This window comes from Rhinatrema bivittatum, chromosome 3 (genome assembly GCF_901001135.1).
Source record: "Rhinatrema bivittatum chromosome 3, aRhiBiv1.1, whole genome shotgun sequence".
In the NCBI taxonomy this organism is placed as follows: domain Eukaryota; kingdom Metazoa; phylum Chordata; class Amphibia; order Gymnophiona; family Rhinatrematidae; genus Rhinatrema; species Rhinatrema bivittatum.
The window spans coordinates 336,016,557-336,032,480 of NC_042617.1; the positions used below are offsets into that span (position 1 = coordinate 336,016,557).

At 42.3% G+C, this 15,924-nt stretch overlaps 1 protein-coding gene across 1 annotated transcript in view; it reads right to left on the reverse strand.

Annotated features, from left to right (window-relative positions):
- Positions 1-15,924, reverse strand: part of GRIK2 (glutamate ionotropic receptor kainate type subunit 2) — a 1,473,996-nt gene that overhangs the window by 160,981 nt on the left and 1,297,091 nt on the right. The window contains exon 14 of the mRNA XM_029595353.1: positions 495-720. Within this exon, the coding sequence (XP_029451213.1) occupies positions 495-720 (226 nt within the window). The remainder of the gene's footprint in view (positions 1-494; positions 721-15,924) is intronic.

Consider the following 15,924-nt stretch of genomic DNA (forward strand, 5'->3'; position numbering starts at 1 on the left):
CACAGTGGAAATCTTTTACCATGCATGTTACATTTTACCAGCTCCCAAGTTTAAAAAAAAAAAAAAAAAAGCCACTGTGAGTTTTATTGCACAGACATCTCAGTCAGTTCTAATATCTTTAAAAGGACTAACAAAATAGATGTTATTGTACAGAAGCTTTCTTTGCTGACAAAGGCACCTTCTTCAGATGTTGCAGTTACCATCTGAAGACTGGATCTGTGAGCGCTCAAAAGCGCATGTACTACAGCTTCTTTTTTGTTGCTCCTTTGAAAAGGTATTGCAACCAGTTAAGACTCCATTTTTCTCAAGGAACAATATAGCTAGCAGAAACTCAATTAGTTAAACTGAAAGACAAATCAGTGAACTCAATTTTCTTCAAAATAACACTCAATTAACGACACCTGGTGTCATCCATTTTTTTTTTTTTTGTTATTGCTAGTTCTTGTTACAGCTAAGATTAATGAATAAAGCTAAATTGCTGGCATATGACATACCCATGGGAGTTCCAACGCCATAACCCTTTGAATCTATGAGGCCGCCAATCTGCGTCAGGTTACAGTTCCGCTGGGTGACATACTCAATGGTTGTTGATTCCATGAGAAAGGCATAATTAGAGGTGAGCACACGCTGGATGCCCTCTTCATTATTCTTCACCAGCACTGAATTGCTTCTGCTGTTCATAAATGCCCACATTTTATCATAGGTGGAAATCTGCGATTTCTGTAACACAAAAGATTGAAGGGTGGTTGTGTATTAGCAAAGAGAAACGTGCACGACAATCAGTCTACATGGCATAGCGTCTCCAGGAGTCTAATTTTGCTCCTGTATCCAGCATGCCAACCAGCTATGACAAATAGAAGTGGTGTTCTCAGAACAAACTGAAACAGCACCATCAGCATTTCCAACTGCACAAAATAAGATTATCAGCAAGAAAAATGGAAGCTGGATAGCATGAAGGTCATATATTATGCATGGATGATAATGATCATGCTAAAAAATTGTGTTTCTGGCTCACTCCAAAGTTCGTGACGAGATACAAAAAATGCTCATAATTAAAAACAAAACAACATAAAGAAACATGTTCGTCTCTCAAAATCAAGAGCTGGAATACTGCTGACCACCATCTTCAAAAGCCTGCTAAATCAAAAGGTTTTCAAATGTTTTATTTTATTTTTTTTTAATTTTATGGCATTCTATTAATCGAAGACTAACCGGAAGTGCAATCCACAAAGCGGCTCTGGCTTCCTCACACAAATCAATCTGATTAGAGGAAGGAATCTCCATTCAACCTTGATGACTAGAGTGTAAAGTATGAACCGGATGACAGATTTTTAGCACTGAAGTAATGCACATAGTGGCCTTATTATTCAGAGTCTTGTGAACTAACATGGCTACCTTATATTTTATATGCTGTGCAATTGGTAAACAACGTAATGACGAATAGCGGAGTTATGTGTTCATGAACCTATGCCCCTGTCAACACTCAAGCAGCTGCATTCCAGACTACTTATACAGCCCTGATCAGATTGGAAGGCAGGCCCAAGGAGACAGAATTACATTAATCCAGTTCAGACAATTCCAGTGACTGAGGGACAGTCTGAAAGTCAGCCAAGTATACGAATGGTTTCAGCTTACAGAAAATGCGTAATTTAAAAAAAGATTTTAAAGCATTGTTAATATGGAAGTGAAAAGATAGATCTGGTTCATAAATTTCTCCCAGATTTTTAACTTGACTTGGAATCATACTGCCATTAAATTGTAATGGGGGTAGTATATCATTTGAGGGTAACCTACTCAGCAACATTCCTTCAACCTTGCTCATGTTTATAGCTAAGTGATTCTTCAAATTCCAATTTTCCATTTCAGACAAGCATCACATAACCAGATTTAGCATATCAACCCATGATGTGGAGGTAGGCACATAAAATAAAATGTCATCTGCAGATTAAAGTGGATTCTAAAAGCTCGACACGCACATTAATCAGGGGCACGCAGGCTTGCGCACGCCGAATGGATTTTAAAAGCCGGCAAGATACGCGCATATCTCCCTCAGTGAGCATATCAAGAAAGTTTTTAAAAAATGGGCAGACTGTGGGCAGAGTCTGGGTGGGGGCATGGGCTTTTTGGGACGTGAACCTGAGATGTGCGTGTAAATACTTACGGACCCCGGCGTGCGCCGAGGTTCCCTGCCACGTAACTTTACGTCTGCTATGGCTAACGGTTAAATGATAAAATAAAGAAAATTAGGCAGATCTGCAGTGTTTTAAGGGTCGGGGCTAACTTGGAGGAGTGAAGGCTGTCAAATCAGGGTGGGTTGGAGGACCTCTCTCTTAACTTGGTGAACTGGGGACGAACTGGCAAAACTGAGAATGGAGTTGGCGCGCGCCTCTTTTCAAATTCCCCAATTTACATGGTAGAAGTGGAATTTGCGTGCCCGCTTACAATTTGGCTCACGTGCGCATGCAGCTAGGCTATTTTATAACTCGCACACATTTACGCGTGTAAGTTGTAAAATAGTCACATCCCTGGGCATGGGCCAACGCACAGGCACCCATGTGCAACCACGCTCCAGTTTGAAAGTTACTGTCATTGAATGTAATTTACATATTGGCACAAGATAGATGTTAAACAGCATAGCTGACAAGGTCGACCCATTGTGAGATGACACCATGAAAATACCTTTGAACCTGCCTGCCCTGATAACTTTCTCCCTTCTAGGCATGAAGAAAATCATTTACGTACCAATCCAGATATTCCACTCTTAGTCAAACATGCCAATAAAATCTGCGGATCAACTGTATTAAATGCAGCAGAAATATTAACATCAACAAATGTTCTGTGCCTCAATTGAAACTGCTTCTATAACGTCAAGGCTTAACAAATATAAAATCTTTGTGCTATGAAATTTTTGAAAGCCAAATTGATATTGATCAAGCAGCATGTGGTCATCAAAATAGTCAGTGAGCTGTTTCAAAACAGCGGCTTCCTATACCTTTAACAAAATTGATAATGAGGAAATCGGCCTTTAGTTCATAGTGCTGCATCTGTCTTGTAGCACTATAGAAATGTTAAATGGTTGTAGTAATAGGCAATTCTGGATATGAAAAGTGCTCCCTCAATAATAGCCTAATTAAAGCATACTTCAAATGAGAGGGCAAAAATCCCCCATTCAACGAGGCATTTCTGATTCTAGGTATGGATGGACCTTGGGATTTTTATTTGATTCTCACCTTTTGTTTCAACCACAATTGAGTTCTGTTTTTAGAGTAGGTTATTATAAATGATGAGCCTTATGTCATCTTAGGTACATCCTGGATCGCAATGATTATCAGACTATAGTTCGATCTTTTGTTTTATCTACTTTAGACTATGGCAGCACGTTATATATCGGACTTCTTGCCTCACGTTTTAAAGCATTACAGGTGTGACAGAATTCTGCTGCTTGCTTAGTTTGGCGAGGAATACTTTGGGAGCACGTAACTCTATTATTAACTATATCAGTTACACTGGCTTCCAATACAACAACAGATACAATTCAAAATTTTAGTTTTGATTTTTAAATAGTTAAAAATGGATTGCCATTTTTATTGATCTTGATTGTTATCATATTATATTCCCTATTATTAGTCCATACAGTGAAAAGTGCTCATTTGAAAGAAACCAGACCCTGAGCTTTTTCGATAATTGATCCCACATTATGGAATTCATTAGCTGAATCCTTACAATCTATCGATGATCTTGGTTCTTTTCAAAATAATTTAAAAACATTTTTATTTCGGGAAGCTTTTGGAAATGTAGGGGTATAAATATTTTGTTCTGTGCTTTTTAGGCAAGAGCATGGAATTATTTTAATTGTAATGATTGCTTTATTGTGAATGTAAATTGTTTTGTAATCCACTTAGCAAGACATGCACATTAGAAGAGGATAATAAATATTTTTAAATAAATTCATCTTTCCTCAGAGACTTTAGAATCACAGTTGAATATGAATTCAAAACTGAGTTGGAATAACTGACCAGCTTCAGAATTAGAAATCTCTGAAAAAGCATCCCATTTGGGCCTTTCATAAAGTATTACTTAAATAGATGGTATATTCTCTGTTGGAAAATTTGCAATTAAACCCCATCATTCATCAAAAAAGTTAATAATGCATAAGATATCTGATAGGGGGCATGTTTATGGAAATTTGTAAGTTACCACACAAAAACTTACCGCTTCTATGATAATCCCTATTTTTCACATCCTGTGTGTGTGTGGGTGGCTTGGGGGGGGGGGGGGGAAGAGAGAGAGAGAGACTGAGACTATCTACAAGGCCCTCATAGTAGTTAAGTATTTATAACTATGGGAGGGCCACCTGATAGGTCGAGGTGAGATGTTAGTGGTAGTTTAGGGTACAGGGGCCAGTTTCGCATGTAGAATGAGAGCATAGTAGAAATTTCATCTTTTGGAGACTTTTCTCACTCCAAATGATGTCAAATGTTCACCAAGGTGTACTGTGCTGTTCATACGTCTCATTCTACATGCAAAACTGGCCCCTAAACCCTAAACCACCACTAACACCTCACCTCAACCTATCAGATGGCCCTCCTATAGAGATATAAATAGATTCACACAGCAAGGCCCTCCTTCTCTCTCTCTCGCTCCCAGAAATGGCCAAGATGCAATTCCAAAAATGTATCGCTAATTGCGTTATGGCCATTTCGGAAAAATTTGCACAGCTTAATGGCAGGGAAAAAGGTGTAGTTATTTCTGGCATTACAAGCTTGTAATAGCATGTGTTATGCTATCGTATGGCGTGATTTGGCCCCTAATTTAACTAAAACCCTCCCAAACTCCTCCCTCGATCCCGCCCCCTCACACCATGCATTCACACCATGCGCTACTATACTTTTTGCATGCAATAACGCTTTATTGCACGTGTCAACGCCATAACGCATTTTGATAAATAATCCAAAAAGTTATCCTTTTTTCTCAAAAATAAATCACAAATTTATAAGGATAAACTCTGAATTATTCAACTGTAATTCATGGTTACTGATAAGAGATTTTACAATTGAAAATAAATTAAAATGGTTTATTCATTCACTAAATAACTTTTTATTTTTTTGCATTTTCAACAGCTGTTCTAGAATGTTTGAGAGCAAGATTATAATTTATCTTCAATGATGATGATTGTGTTTTATGCCAATGACGCTCACAGTTCTTGTTATAGCTCTAGCAGTGTTTTATTAAACCATGGAATCACACGGTATTACTTTCTTTAAACGGTACTGCTGTTAATAGCTTATCATGCTACACATCAACCACTAGATTTACATCGAGCAGCTCTATTTCATCATCTCCATCACTGCTTGCTAGGAGTATGAAAAATGATTTCAGTATTCTCTATTTTAGAGGACGTAAACAATCCTGAATGCCATTCCAAAAGAGGGAAGCATTGGAGCCTAGAGGCCAATTTTCAAACATTACTACGTTCACAAACTTGGGCAACTAAATAAGTAGCCTATGTTCAGTCAGAAGCTGAAATTTCAGCTGAAAATTCACATAAAATTAGGATCCTAAAACAGGTTGCTAAATGTAGGTTTCCTATTCATTTTTTAAGCTTTAGGCCCCTAAGTTAGGTGCCTTGTGCTGAAAATCAGTGCTAAGTGCCTACCTTTTTTCCTGCCCTAACCATTCTTGTAGCCCTCCCTACTTTTTAGGGACCTAGTGAAACTAGTAGCTTAAATTTAGGTACTTGCCATCACAAATTTTCAAAAGGGCCAATTTAGAAGTCTATCTCCCAAGTTAGGCACCTAAACCCTTTAAAAATCGGCTTCTGAGAGGATAAAAGGGAGTGAGCATATAGCCAGGTGATTCCTGATTCAAGACCCTAGAAAACAAAAGTGAGTGTGGGGCCGGTTGCTCTACTTCTTGAACTGCAGGAGGACTAAAACAGTGATCACTGAATTAGTATAGCTACAGTATTTGAATTTAATCTGCTTTGAAGTGGCTGAAAGGTGGAATATAAATCAAATCAAATAAATAAATAAAACAGTAAGGGGTGGATTTTAAGAAATTGCACGCGGGTGTCCATGTGTGCGCGCTACCCGACACGCACACATAGACGCCCAATGTTATAACATTTGCGCGCGCAGGTGCACGCATGTTATAAAACTGGGGGTCAGCGCACGCAAGGGGGTGCACAATTTTGCACCCTGCATGCGTCGATGCCTGCGGCCTTCACCCGTTCCCTCCCAGGCCGATCCGATTTCAGAGTGGCCTGGGAGGGAACTTCCTAACTCCCTAACCTCCTTTCCCCTTCCCCTAACCCTCCAACCCCCTAGCCCTATCCTAAAATACCCCCTGACCTTTATTTTACTTCTTGCGCCTAACTCCGGGCAGACGCAAGTTGCATGTACCGGCAGCAAGTTGCTCGTACCGGCACCTGCCGGCACGTGATCCTCTGACACAGCGGCAAATGGCCGCTGTGCCGGAGGCCTCTGGCCCCGCACTGCCCCCTCCCCACCCCTTTTTCGAAGCCCCGGGACATACGCGCATCCTAGGGCTTTATTCATGTCGCCAGGCCTTTCTAAAATAGGCCAGGCTCGTGTAGGCTTTTGAAAATCTGCCTCAAATAAATTTCCCAGGTCCCAGAAGCATAAGGGAGGATAACTTACAAAGAACTGTGCACGTAAGCATATACACGTGTATATGGCCGTGCGCAGATTTATGATAGTATTTTAACACCCACGTATATCAGATATGTGCATATTAGAAAATATACATATCTTTACTCTGTAATAAATATATATATATACTTATGCACAAATACATTCAATGCGTAAAAAGCAAGTAATTCAATGACTTGAACATGCGTACTTTTCGTGCCTATTAAAATATATGCGCGTATATTTAACGCACTAGAACATGGGACTTATATGCATAAATCCCACTGTGAATAAGTAATTGAAATTACCAGTTTTAGCAATTACTCCACCAGTTCACCCAGTCCTTCTGCATGTCATCGAGACCTTTCTAGTTCTTCAGCCTGAACTCCCCACAGTTCCTCAGACCTCCCATTGACCAACCATATACAACAAACATATTTAATATCACTTATGTAAGATAACTAGCAGATGCAAAATTACGAGAGTAAGTCAGCAAACCTACACATATTTGTGTCTTTTACAAAGAGCAACTATGGGCCAGATTTTGTAACCTGCGCGCACAAATCTACGCCCGATTTTATACATGCGCGCGCAACCACGCAAATGTTATAAAATCCAGGGTCGGCTGGCGCAAGGGGGTGCACACTTGTGCACCTTGCGCACGCCGAGCCCCGATGGCTTTCCCCATTCCCTCCGAGGCCCTCCGAGTTCCCTCCAAGGCCGAGGCCTCAATTGGAGTCACACCCAAAGCTGGCCCAATGAGCGCTTTCAGCTACCTGTCTTCCTGTTTCTGATTCACTTGATAGCTCCCTTCAGAGCTTTGCATGCTCACGTCTCTGTTGCTCATTGCCTTGACTCCTGGCCATGCACACCTGGGGTTATGAGTTTGATCCCTGCTGCCCCTGACAACATCCACCAAAAAGGACTTATACCATACCTTAGGCTGTGGAAGTTTATCCTTCCCCCCTTTTCAGAGAATCTATGACAGAGTTTGGTGGAACTTTCCATTGACTATGCTCCGGTACTGAGTGTACCCCCACCTTCATACAACTATGACATTGTCACTATAGGCTGAATAGTTTAAAAAGATTAAATAAATATTTATTGTTTTAAATCATAATTATGACACAAATCCAGGAAAATCAAGAAAAAAATTACAACACATGTGTCACAACTCCTCATATCCGAACTAGTTTTCATCACCCAGAGGGGACAGCGATAACTTAGAAGAAGGAAATAGGAATAGATAAGCTGCCTGAAAAACCAGCCCCCCTCAATCAAACCAAATACTCTAGGACATCATCAGGGAGACTTATCTAAAGTAAAGGTTTCCAGATGAGATGGTTTGACAAAAATGACTGTGATTGTTACTTTGACATACAACTAAACCCTTACAGAGGAAGTTTAAAAAGAAAAATCTTCAGCTGGATGACGTGGGCTCTGTCTTCGAAAGCTCAAGCTTCAATAAATTAGTTAGCCTACAAGGTGCCACCCGACTGCTGTCATTTTTTAAAGGAAAGAAGCCCCCAGCAATAAAAGCGTGGTTTTCACGGAAGAAACATTATCCTCTTAGCTTGCTTAACCCTAAAGGCATAGGAAAATATCTGCACTTTTCGCCCACAAAAATAAAATCTCTTTATATTTTAAATTCTGATGAAAGAAAATTTCTTTGCCACTTGCCAATACAAAAGAGACAACAAACGTGGATCTAGTGGGAAAATACTCATTTGATGTTGGAAGAAAAAGAGAGAGATCCGAGCTAGAGAACACGTCAGGAGCTCCTTCTTCAGAACTCAGTACTCTTTTTTTTTTTTTCTAATCTGGCAAATAACAGCAGTTGAATATCAAAAGAGACTTATCAGAGGAAAAGGGGCTACAATCTTAGCTCTGCACAGCTACAGTGATCCAATGCCCACCCTTTCTTGCCTTCAGTGCCTTGCTGCTTTATTGCCAGCTGCCTCTCTTGGTTTTGGTCTCAAAAAAAAAAAAAAAAATTCCTGAAAAGAAACCCCTTTCTTCTCCTCTGCCCCTCTCTGGATGCCTCTGGATCCTGGGGCCCAGCTTGCTCCTCCCACCCTGCCTTCTCTCTTGATTATACTTGGATTATTCTAGGCCCCGAAAAGAATATATTAAACAAAAGAAACATATGGAGAACTTTTTCCTCCTATCCCGCCCCTCTTTCTCTCTCCCGGTTCAGCGCCTTGGGTTACTGCCCTCCCTACTCCTCTCCTTTGGGGGAACTACTGCCACCGTTAGTAACACTTTGCCTCTTTTATGGGGCCTTGGGGGGGAGGGGTTCAGGCCTCTGTTTGGGGGCCGCACGGTCCCTGTCACAATGCACTCTTGGGGGCACTTTGCCCCACCGTTTGCGCCGCTCTGCAAGTTTCATTAAATGTGGATAGAGAGTCCCAATTCTAGGGCCCAAAATAGGATGCATTGCTTCAATCATTGACTTTAATGGGAAAATGAATGACCAAATGACCAAAATAAACAAATGGCATTTTGGGGACCCGAACTAAACAAAACAAAGCACCAAGGAAAACAAACAATGTATAAACCAAACCTAAAAATTGTTTCCACGTGCATCCCTACCTTATTTTTTCTCTCTTCTGTCTTGCCTAACTTTTAAATGGCTGGGAAATAATAAAATGATAATGTGCAGAAACCTTATAAAATGAATATGCTCAGTGGGATTTCCTCTTACCCTGTAACAATGAATTATTTGTTAAGCAAAGGAATAGATTCATATGTAGTTTTGTTATGAAAATTGCAAGGGAAAGGAAAATATCCTTCAAATGTAAGTAAAAACCACTTAGAAATGTGAAATAATGGAACCTTGTGCCAGATTATTCACTACAATGGCCACGGCAAGTTAATTTGCTGCGGTTTTAGTGACATTTAAATAATCTCAAAAGCTTCAGTAAGGCACCAGAGGGTAGCATTTATGTAGTACGAAAACCTCAAGGACAAGGGCTTATGATTGGAAGTTGTGAGATGGGAAACTCAAAAGGAACGAGAGAGTGGTGGAGTCCAAACAGTGGCAGAATTCAGGCATGCGTGGGACAGCCTCAAAGACATCTCACCGACAGGACACAGGAGGGAGGAGAGCAGCACGATAGGTCAATACAAAGAGGCAGATCCTGATCTTCTGTGCTGGGCACTGTTGACTTTCTCAAAAGAACACCATTATCCACACAACCTTTCTAGCCCTTCTTTCCTGACCCAGCGTTTGATTACTATGGATAAGAAGCTGCCATTCAAAAGAAATCAGGGTTAACAAACATAATTTTACTTTATCTGTCTGGGCTCCGGTCTTCTGCGACCTTGGGCATTGAGCAGGACCACCCGAGGCCTATAAAGCCAAAAGTGAACAAACCAAGTCACATTTTGTTGTCTCAGCAGAAAGCCGACAATTCGGGCTGGTGGGGCCCTCTCCCTCTCTCCTTTGCAGCCGCAGCTTTCACGGTCTATGGAGCACAAATGAAGAATACAAGGAAAGGTGCTCCTGCCATGAATACAATGGCTGCAACAAAAAACCTGCAGTGCTGGGGGAAATAAATCCTACCCAGATACCAAACGTGCCAAGCTTCTGTCTCAGGAAATGGAGACCAATGAGACTGGAAACATGTAACAACATAACAGAAAAAAACTACAGTACAATAGTAACATCGGACCTGTAGGGTCTCACTTATAATATATGCAGAAACAATTGAGTTGCAGAAAACATTCTCTTGCATGCATGCATTAGACAATGATTTATTGCCGTATATTCAGTTATCAGTGAAAGATTTCACCAAAAAGTACATTGAAAATGGATAAGGTAGGAAAGTGAAGCCTTTCGCAGTGCCAGGGGACACATCTCGCATTCAACTGTGAATGCAGTTTCATTAATGGAAGGCACGCATTATACCGGCAGGATGCAATCTACTTTCAAAGATGCCTTGGTGCTCGGAATTATTTTATGCAGGCATGACTTCTTCATCTCATGCTTATTCTGCTGCCTGTCGAACACCAAATGGAATTCAGGGCTATCATTCACATTCTGTTAAGGGAACAGGCAAAGATCCTAAAGTAAGTAAGACCAGCCAGACAATAATGCTATCGATATTTACATAGCCGTATGCAACCAACATTGATAGCAGTGTCCAGAATTACATGCCATGGGGAAATCTGACTTTCATTCACCGGGGTGCGTTGTTTGTTTCCCCCCCCCCCCCCCCCCACTTCGCCCTGCATTTTAACACTCAGACAAAAAAAAAAAAATCCCTTTAGGAAGGGAAATCACTCATGCAGCCTTTCAGGATGCGGTTTGTCCCCTACCGTGCCAGCCCTGCTCCGCTCACACTGCAATCTGAAACAAGTTCATTTGGTAGTGGTTGGACACAAACGCGCAGTCTCCCAGGGCAGTGGGATCACGACTTTAAACACAGATTATTTATTGATTTATTTTAAATCCTGCTGTGCCAACCTTTCCCACTCAGTCAGCTGTCTACAAAAAGACAAATGCTGCGATCAATGTCCTCTGGGTCTGATGGATATTCTAAAGGTTTGAAACCTTCCTTTTCAAACCAGCATTTGGCTCTGCTAATGAATGCAGGATGAAGAAGTTTTCTGGATTTGCAGCCACGACTTGAAGAGTTTTCTTGGCTTTGATGACATTAATAGGATACAATTTGTTTAATGTCTATGTCGGGTGCTAGTTTTGTTTTATTCAGTATGTGGGTTAGATAATGTTCTTTGAAACATTTGTTGATTGTGTACGTTTTAATTGGACCCTGCCATGAACATTGGAGTGTGCAGGTGACAATTTTTTTTAAATGGTACAAATAAATGAATAAAACTAATTTAAACTTAACCAAAAACACCATAAAAGTCAGATCTATTTGTTTATTGCATTTGGGTATCAACAAGGCAAGAAAAAAAGTGCAAAATGCCTGCTAGCCATTTTGCTTGTACAATTCAGCAGCTAAGCCATCAGAGTGCTCTGCATCAGTTGAGATGCAGATACCTTCAAAGAAGAATTATTTAAAAGCTTCCCAGGACTCCGGTTTTGGAAAACATACAAGCAGGAGGGCAACGAAAACTTTTTGGCTGCACATCCCTAAGGTGCCGTGAGGGGAATCCACCTCTCCTTGCAATACACTTGTCATGATTAAGCTGGTCACCCAAAGTTTACTGGAGGAAGAAAAAAAGACTTTCAAAAGATATTTAAACTCAAAACCGTCTCATCCCCTACAAGAGATGTCCATTCACGCTAGCGTCACACATATACTACCCAGGATTTAAAGCTGCAGTATTCTTCTGACACAGACAAAACAGGCAAACAGACAGTCACTCTGCCTCAAGATTCAAACATTCACATTGGACATCCTTGAACGCTAAGTCTAGTCTTTGAGGACCTTTCTTACCAAAATAAAGAGACATCTTATCGTCCCCGAACCCCAGAGGTCTGACTGTCCAGCATGTGAGCCCAGGCCAGCAGAACCTCCTGCCCTGGGTGCTTGTGGGTATGAGGCCTCTTCTTTCCAGGGACGTAAACCCTTAAACACTAGGTGCAACCCAATCATACCCTCACCTGTCACTATCTATTTCTATCCAGGGAGTAAACTAGCCAAACTCCAAATCGAAAACATCAAAGTAAAATTTGTCTCAGCTGCAGGAATGTTTCAAAGTGCCCAAATCATATGAGTTTCCTTAAGCTTAGTTGTGGAGAGACGGGGGTACCTGGGTAAGGGAAAGGAAAAATCCCTTACTTACCAGCAACAGGAAACACTGTTGACCTTTCTCCACTGCGCCTCACACAAGGCACCAAAATGTTGGGTGCGCTAATAAGCACTGAATACCAACAGCTAGTAAGAGAAAATCTTTAATCTTTATTATAAGATATCTTAGGAGGAGGGCAGCTTACCAAGCAATGAAAAAGTAAACCCGCAGCTCTGAGCGCCTAACACATTACACCTCCTCCAAACTTACACAACAAAGTTTAACTTACATTGTTAGCATAACCATTTTCAACTGGTTAGTACTGCTACCTTATCTCAAATATGTAAATATGCTACTATACTACATACTCTTAAGTTACAGAAGGTTTATTTTATGAAGGCCAGTTTTTCTAAGCAAACGAGGTAACTGGGAAGCATTTGCCAACATCCACGCCCATTCACGGCAGATTTTGATATCAGAATACAAGATTGAGAGGACAGACGGGCCTCGTGCCTGGATGTCCTTAGTAATATGGTACCAGGCTCACTTCATGAGCAGGCTGTGGGGGGAGGGGCTGGGGAGTGGTATGACTGGATTTGCAGTTTAAAATTGAACCAGGGTGGGCTGGAAGCTGATTGGCTCCCTGGGGGTTTTGCCTGTCAAGTAATGAGAGGAGTTTTGGTCTCTAGAGGGCTTGTGAGGTGGTACAGAGTCAGTTCTGTGCAGTTTCAGTCACGGTTGCATGGCGTTTTGTGGTGCGGTTCTTCTGGTTGCAGGTCAGTGGGTCATGCAATGGAGTTGGAGGAGGTGGCTGTTGTGGCGGAGGAGGTAGCTGAGGAGAGCATGTTTTTGACTACGGCGGCCAGGAGACATGCCGAGATGAGTGTTCCTTTGGGACCTGCTGAGGTTGCGTGGGCCTTCTCCCTGTGAGTGCGCCTGATGTTATGCTGCCCTGATTTGCTGTCTCTGAGAGTGCGGCAGTTACCCTATTCAGCAGGACTTGGAAAAAGGGGGTGGACGGGGTGTGCTTGGCAGATAGGGCGCACATTCTGTCTCCCGTACTCGCAGCATTTCTGGAGAATCACGTGGGGAGAGTTTTTGCGGCAGAGGTCACGCACCCCTTCCCAGCGCCGGTAATGTATTCTGGCAGCGCTGGAGGTGTTTTGTGAGCAGTGCCGGTGATTGCAGAGACTACCGCTATGTGTTCAGTTGCAGCTGTAGCTGCCACCGCCGCCAACGTTCCTGTTTGCCCATTGCTGGCCCTCTCAGCAGAATTGCTTGGGGAGGGTGTTTCGGCAACTGCCTCCAATGTTCCTGTTTCCTCGTCGATGGCCCCCTCGGTGGAGCAGGCTGGGGATGGTGCTTCAGATGGTGTGATTGATATGGGATCTACTGGGATGAGGACTTTGGGCCATACAATGGATTGGGGAGCTACAGGGATGGGAAGTTGGGGGCCTGAATATAGAGAAGTCCATGGGGTGATCTCGATCTGTGCCTGAAGGTCTATAAGGGGAGGCGCACATGGGGGGGGGGGGGGTTGTCTACTGCTGCCTTTCCTCCTGAGTGGGGAGCGGGTATAGTCAAAATGGCCAGTAATTTTTGTTTGATTCGGCTGTTCGGATGGTATTGCATAATGGTCACAGGGCCTTGATGCCAAGGTTGATATTGAGTCTGCTTTTCGACTTCTCCTGGTTCACCCTGATAGTTTTCATTTGCTGGGTTTTGTTTTAATGAATCCTTTTTTTTGACAAATGCATGCCTATGGGATGTTCGGTTGCAGGTGCGTATTTTGAGGCTTTTAGCTCTTTTGTGCATTGGATGGTAGAGCAGCAGTCTGGGTCGGCTAATATCGTTCATTATTTAGATGATTTTTTATTTGTTGGAAGGGCTGTTTCGAGTGAGTTTGCAAATCTTTTGTGATACTTTCAGGAAGTTGCTGATAATTTTGGAATCCCCATAGCAGAGGGAAAAATGGAGGGGCCTTGCATGCGGTTGGTTTTCCATGGTATTGAATTGGATTCTGTGGACATGATTTCTCGGCTGCCCTCTGACAAAGGAGTAAGGATGGATTGGTTGAGAGAGCGTTGCTTCACATGAAGTTAACCTTACAGCAGTTGCAGTCACCAGTGGGCAGTTAGAATTTTGCTTGTATGGTCATTCCCATGGGTCGAGTGTTCCTTCACAGATTGTCTTTCTCGATGTCTGGTATCAAGAAGAGCAACCACCATATTCGAGTTACATGTGGGATGCATGAGGATTTGCATACTTGGGATTGATTTTTGTCTGATTTTAATGGGTCTTCACTTTGGGAGTCCAACTCTTTATCGAGCCATGATTTGGAATTGTATATGGATGCAGCGGGCTCCCTGAGTTTTAGGGCTTATTGTTAAGGTTCCTGGTGCACGGCGTCTTGGCCTGACAATTGGAAGGCAGCCGGTTCTACTAGAAACATTAGCTTTTTGGAATTGCTTTCGCTTGTGGTCGCGGTATTTTTATGGGGGTTAGCATTTCCAAGATAAGAAGGTTGTTTTTGGTGCGATAGGGTGTGGTGGAAGTTATCAAGAGATTGGCTAAATACATGATAATTTCTGATTTGTTGTAGGACTTGGTGCTTCATTGTATGATATTAAATGTGACAGTTTGGGCTTGTCAAGTCCCGGTGTGGCCGATTCTCTTTCTCGTTCCAATTGGGAGCTGTTTAAGAAGCTTACTCCAGATATGGACCAGTGCGGAGCTTCTATACTGCCTTTCCTATGGAAATTTTGTTCCCAGAAGCATGGAAGCTGCTGCAAGCATCCCTAGCTCCTGCTACTTGGAAGAGTTATGTGAATGGTGCTAATAAGGTGGTGTCTTTCCTTGCACCCTTGGGTTGGAGTTGGGGTCCGGTTCCAGACATTTTATTGTTGCAGTTTATTGAAAAAGCTAAGGTGGACAGTGTTTCTAAGTCTGCTGTATCTGGGCAATTATCATGGTTTTTGTTTTTCATGCAGGCTCATGGTTGGGGCTTTCCGATGGGTCGTTTTCTGGTCCAGCGAATGTTGCTTAGATGGTCCAGAGGTGTCATGCGTGGTGTAGATGGACGGCTTCCCATTACGCATGATATCCTGCTCAAGCTATGGGATGCTTTGGCGTGTATTTTTACATCTCCATATGAATGTTGCCTTTTTCATGTGGCTTTCATTATAGCTTTTTTGGGGGGGCTTTTCAAGTTAGCAAATTGGTGGCAAAGGTGTCAAAAGGGGTGGCGGAGACAGGGTTGTTAATGCAGCATGTGATCTTAAGTAGTGATTCGATCATTCTCTATGATCCTAGATCTAAGACTGATCAGGGTGGTAGGGGAGTTTCTGTGGTTCTGCAGGCAGTTCCAGGTTTACAGATATGTCCTGTGCCAGTTCAGTGGGTTTTTTCTTAAATTCAGGCTATGGGTGGTCTCTCAAGTTTATGGTTCATGCTGACCTGTTTCCGTTGACCAAGTATCAATTTGCAATTGTGTTGCAGTTCAGTTTGATCACAATTAGGTTGGATGTGGGTCGTTTAGGATTGGAGTCGCAACTTCGGCGGCTTGTTTGGG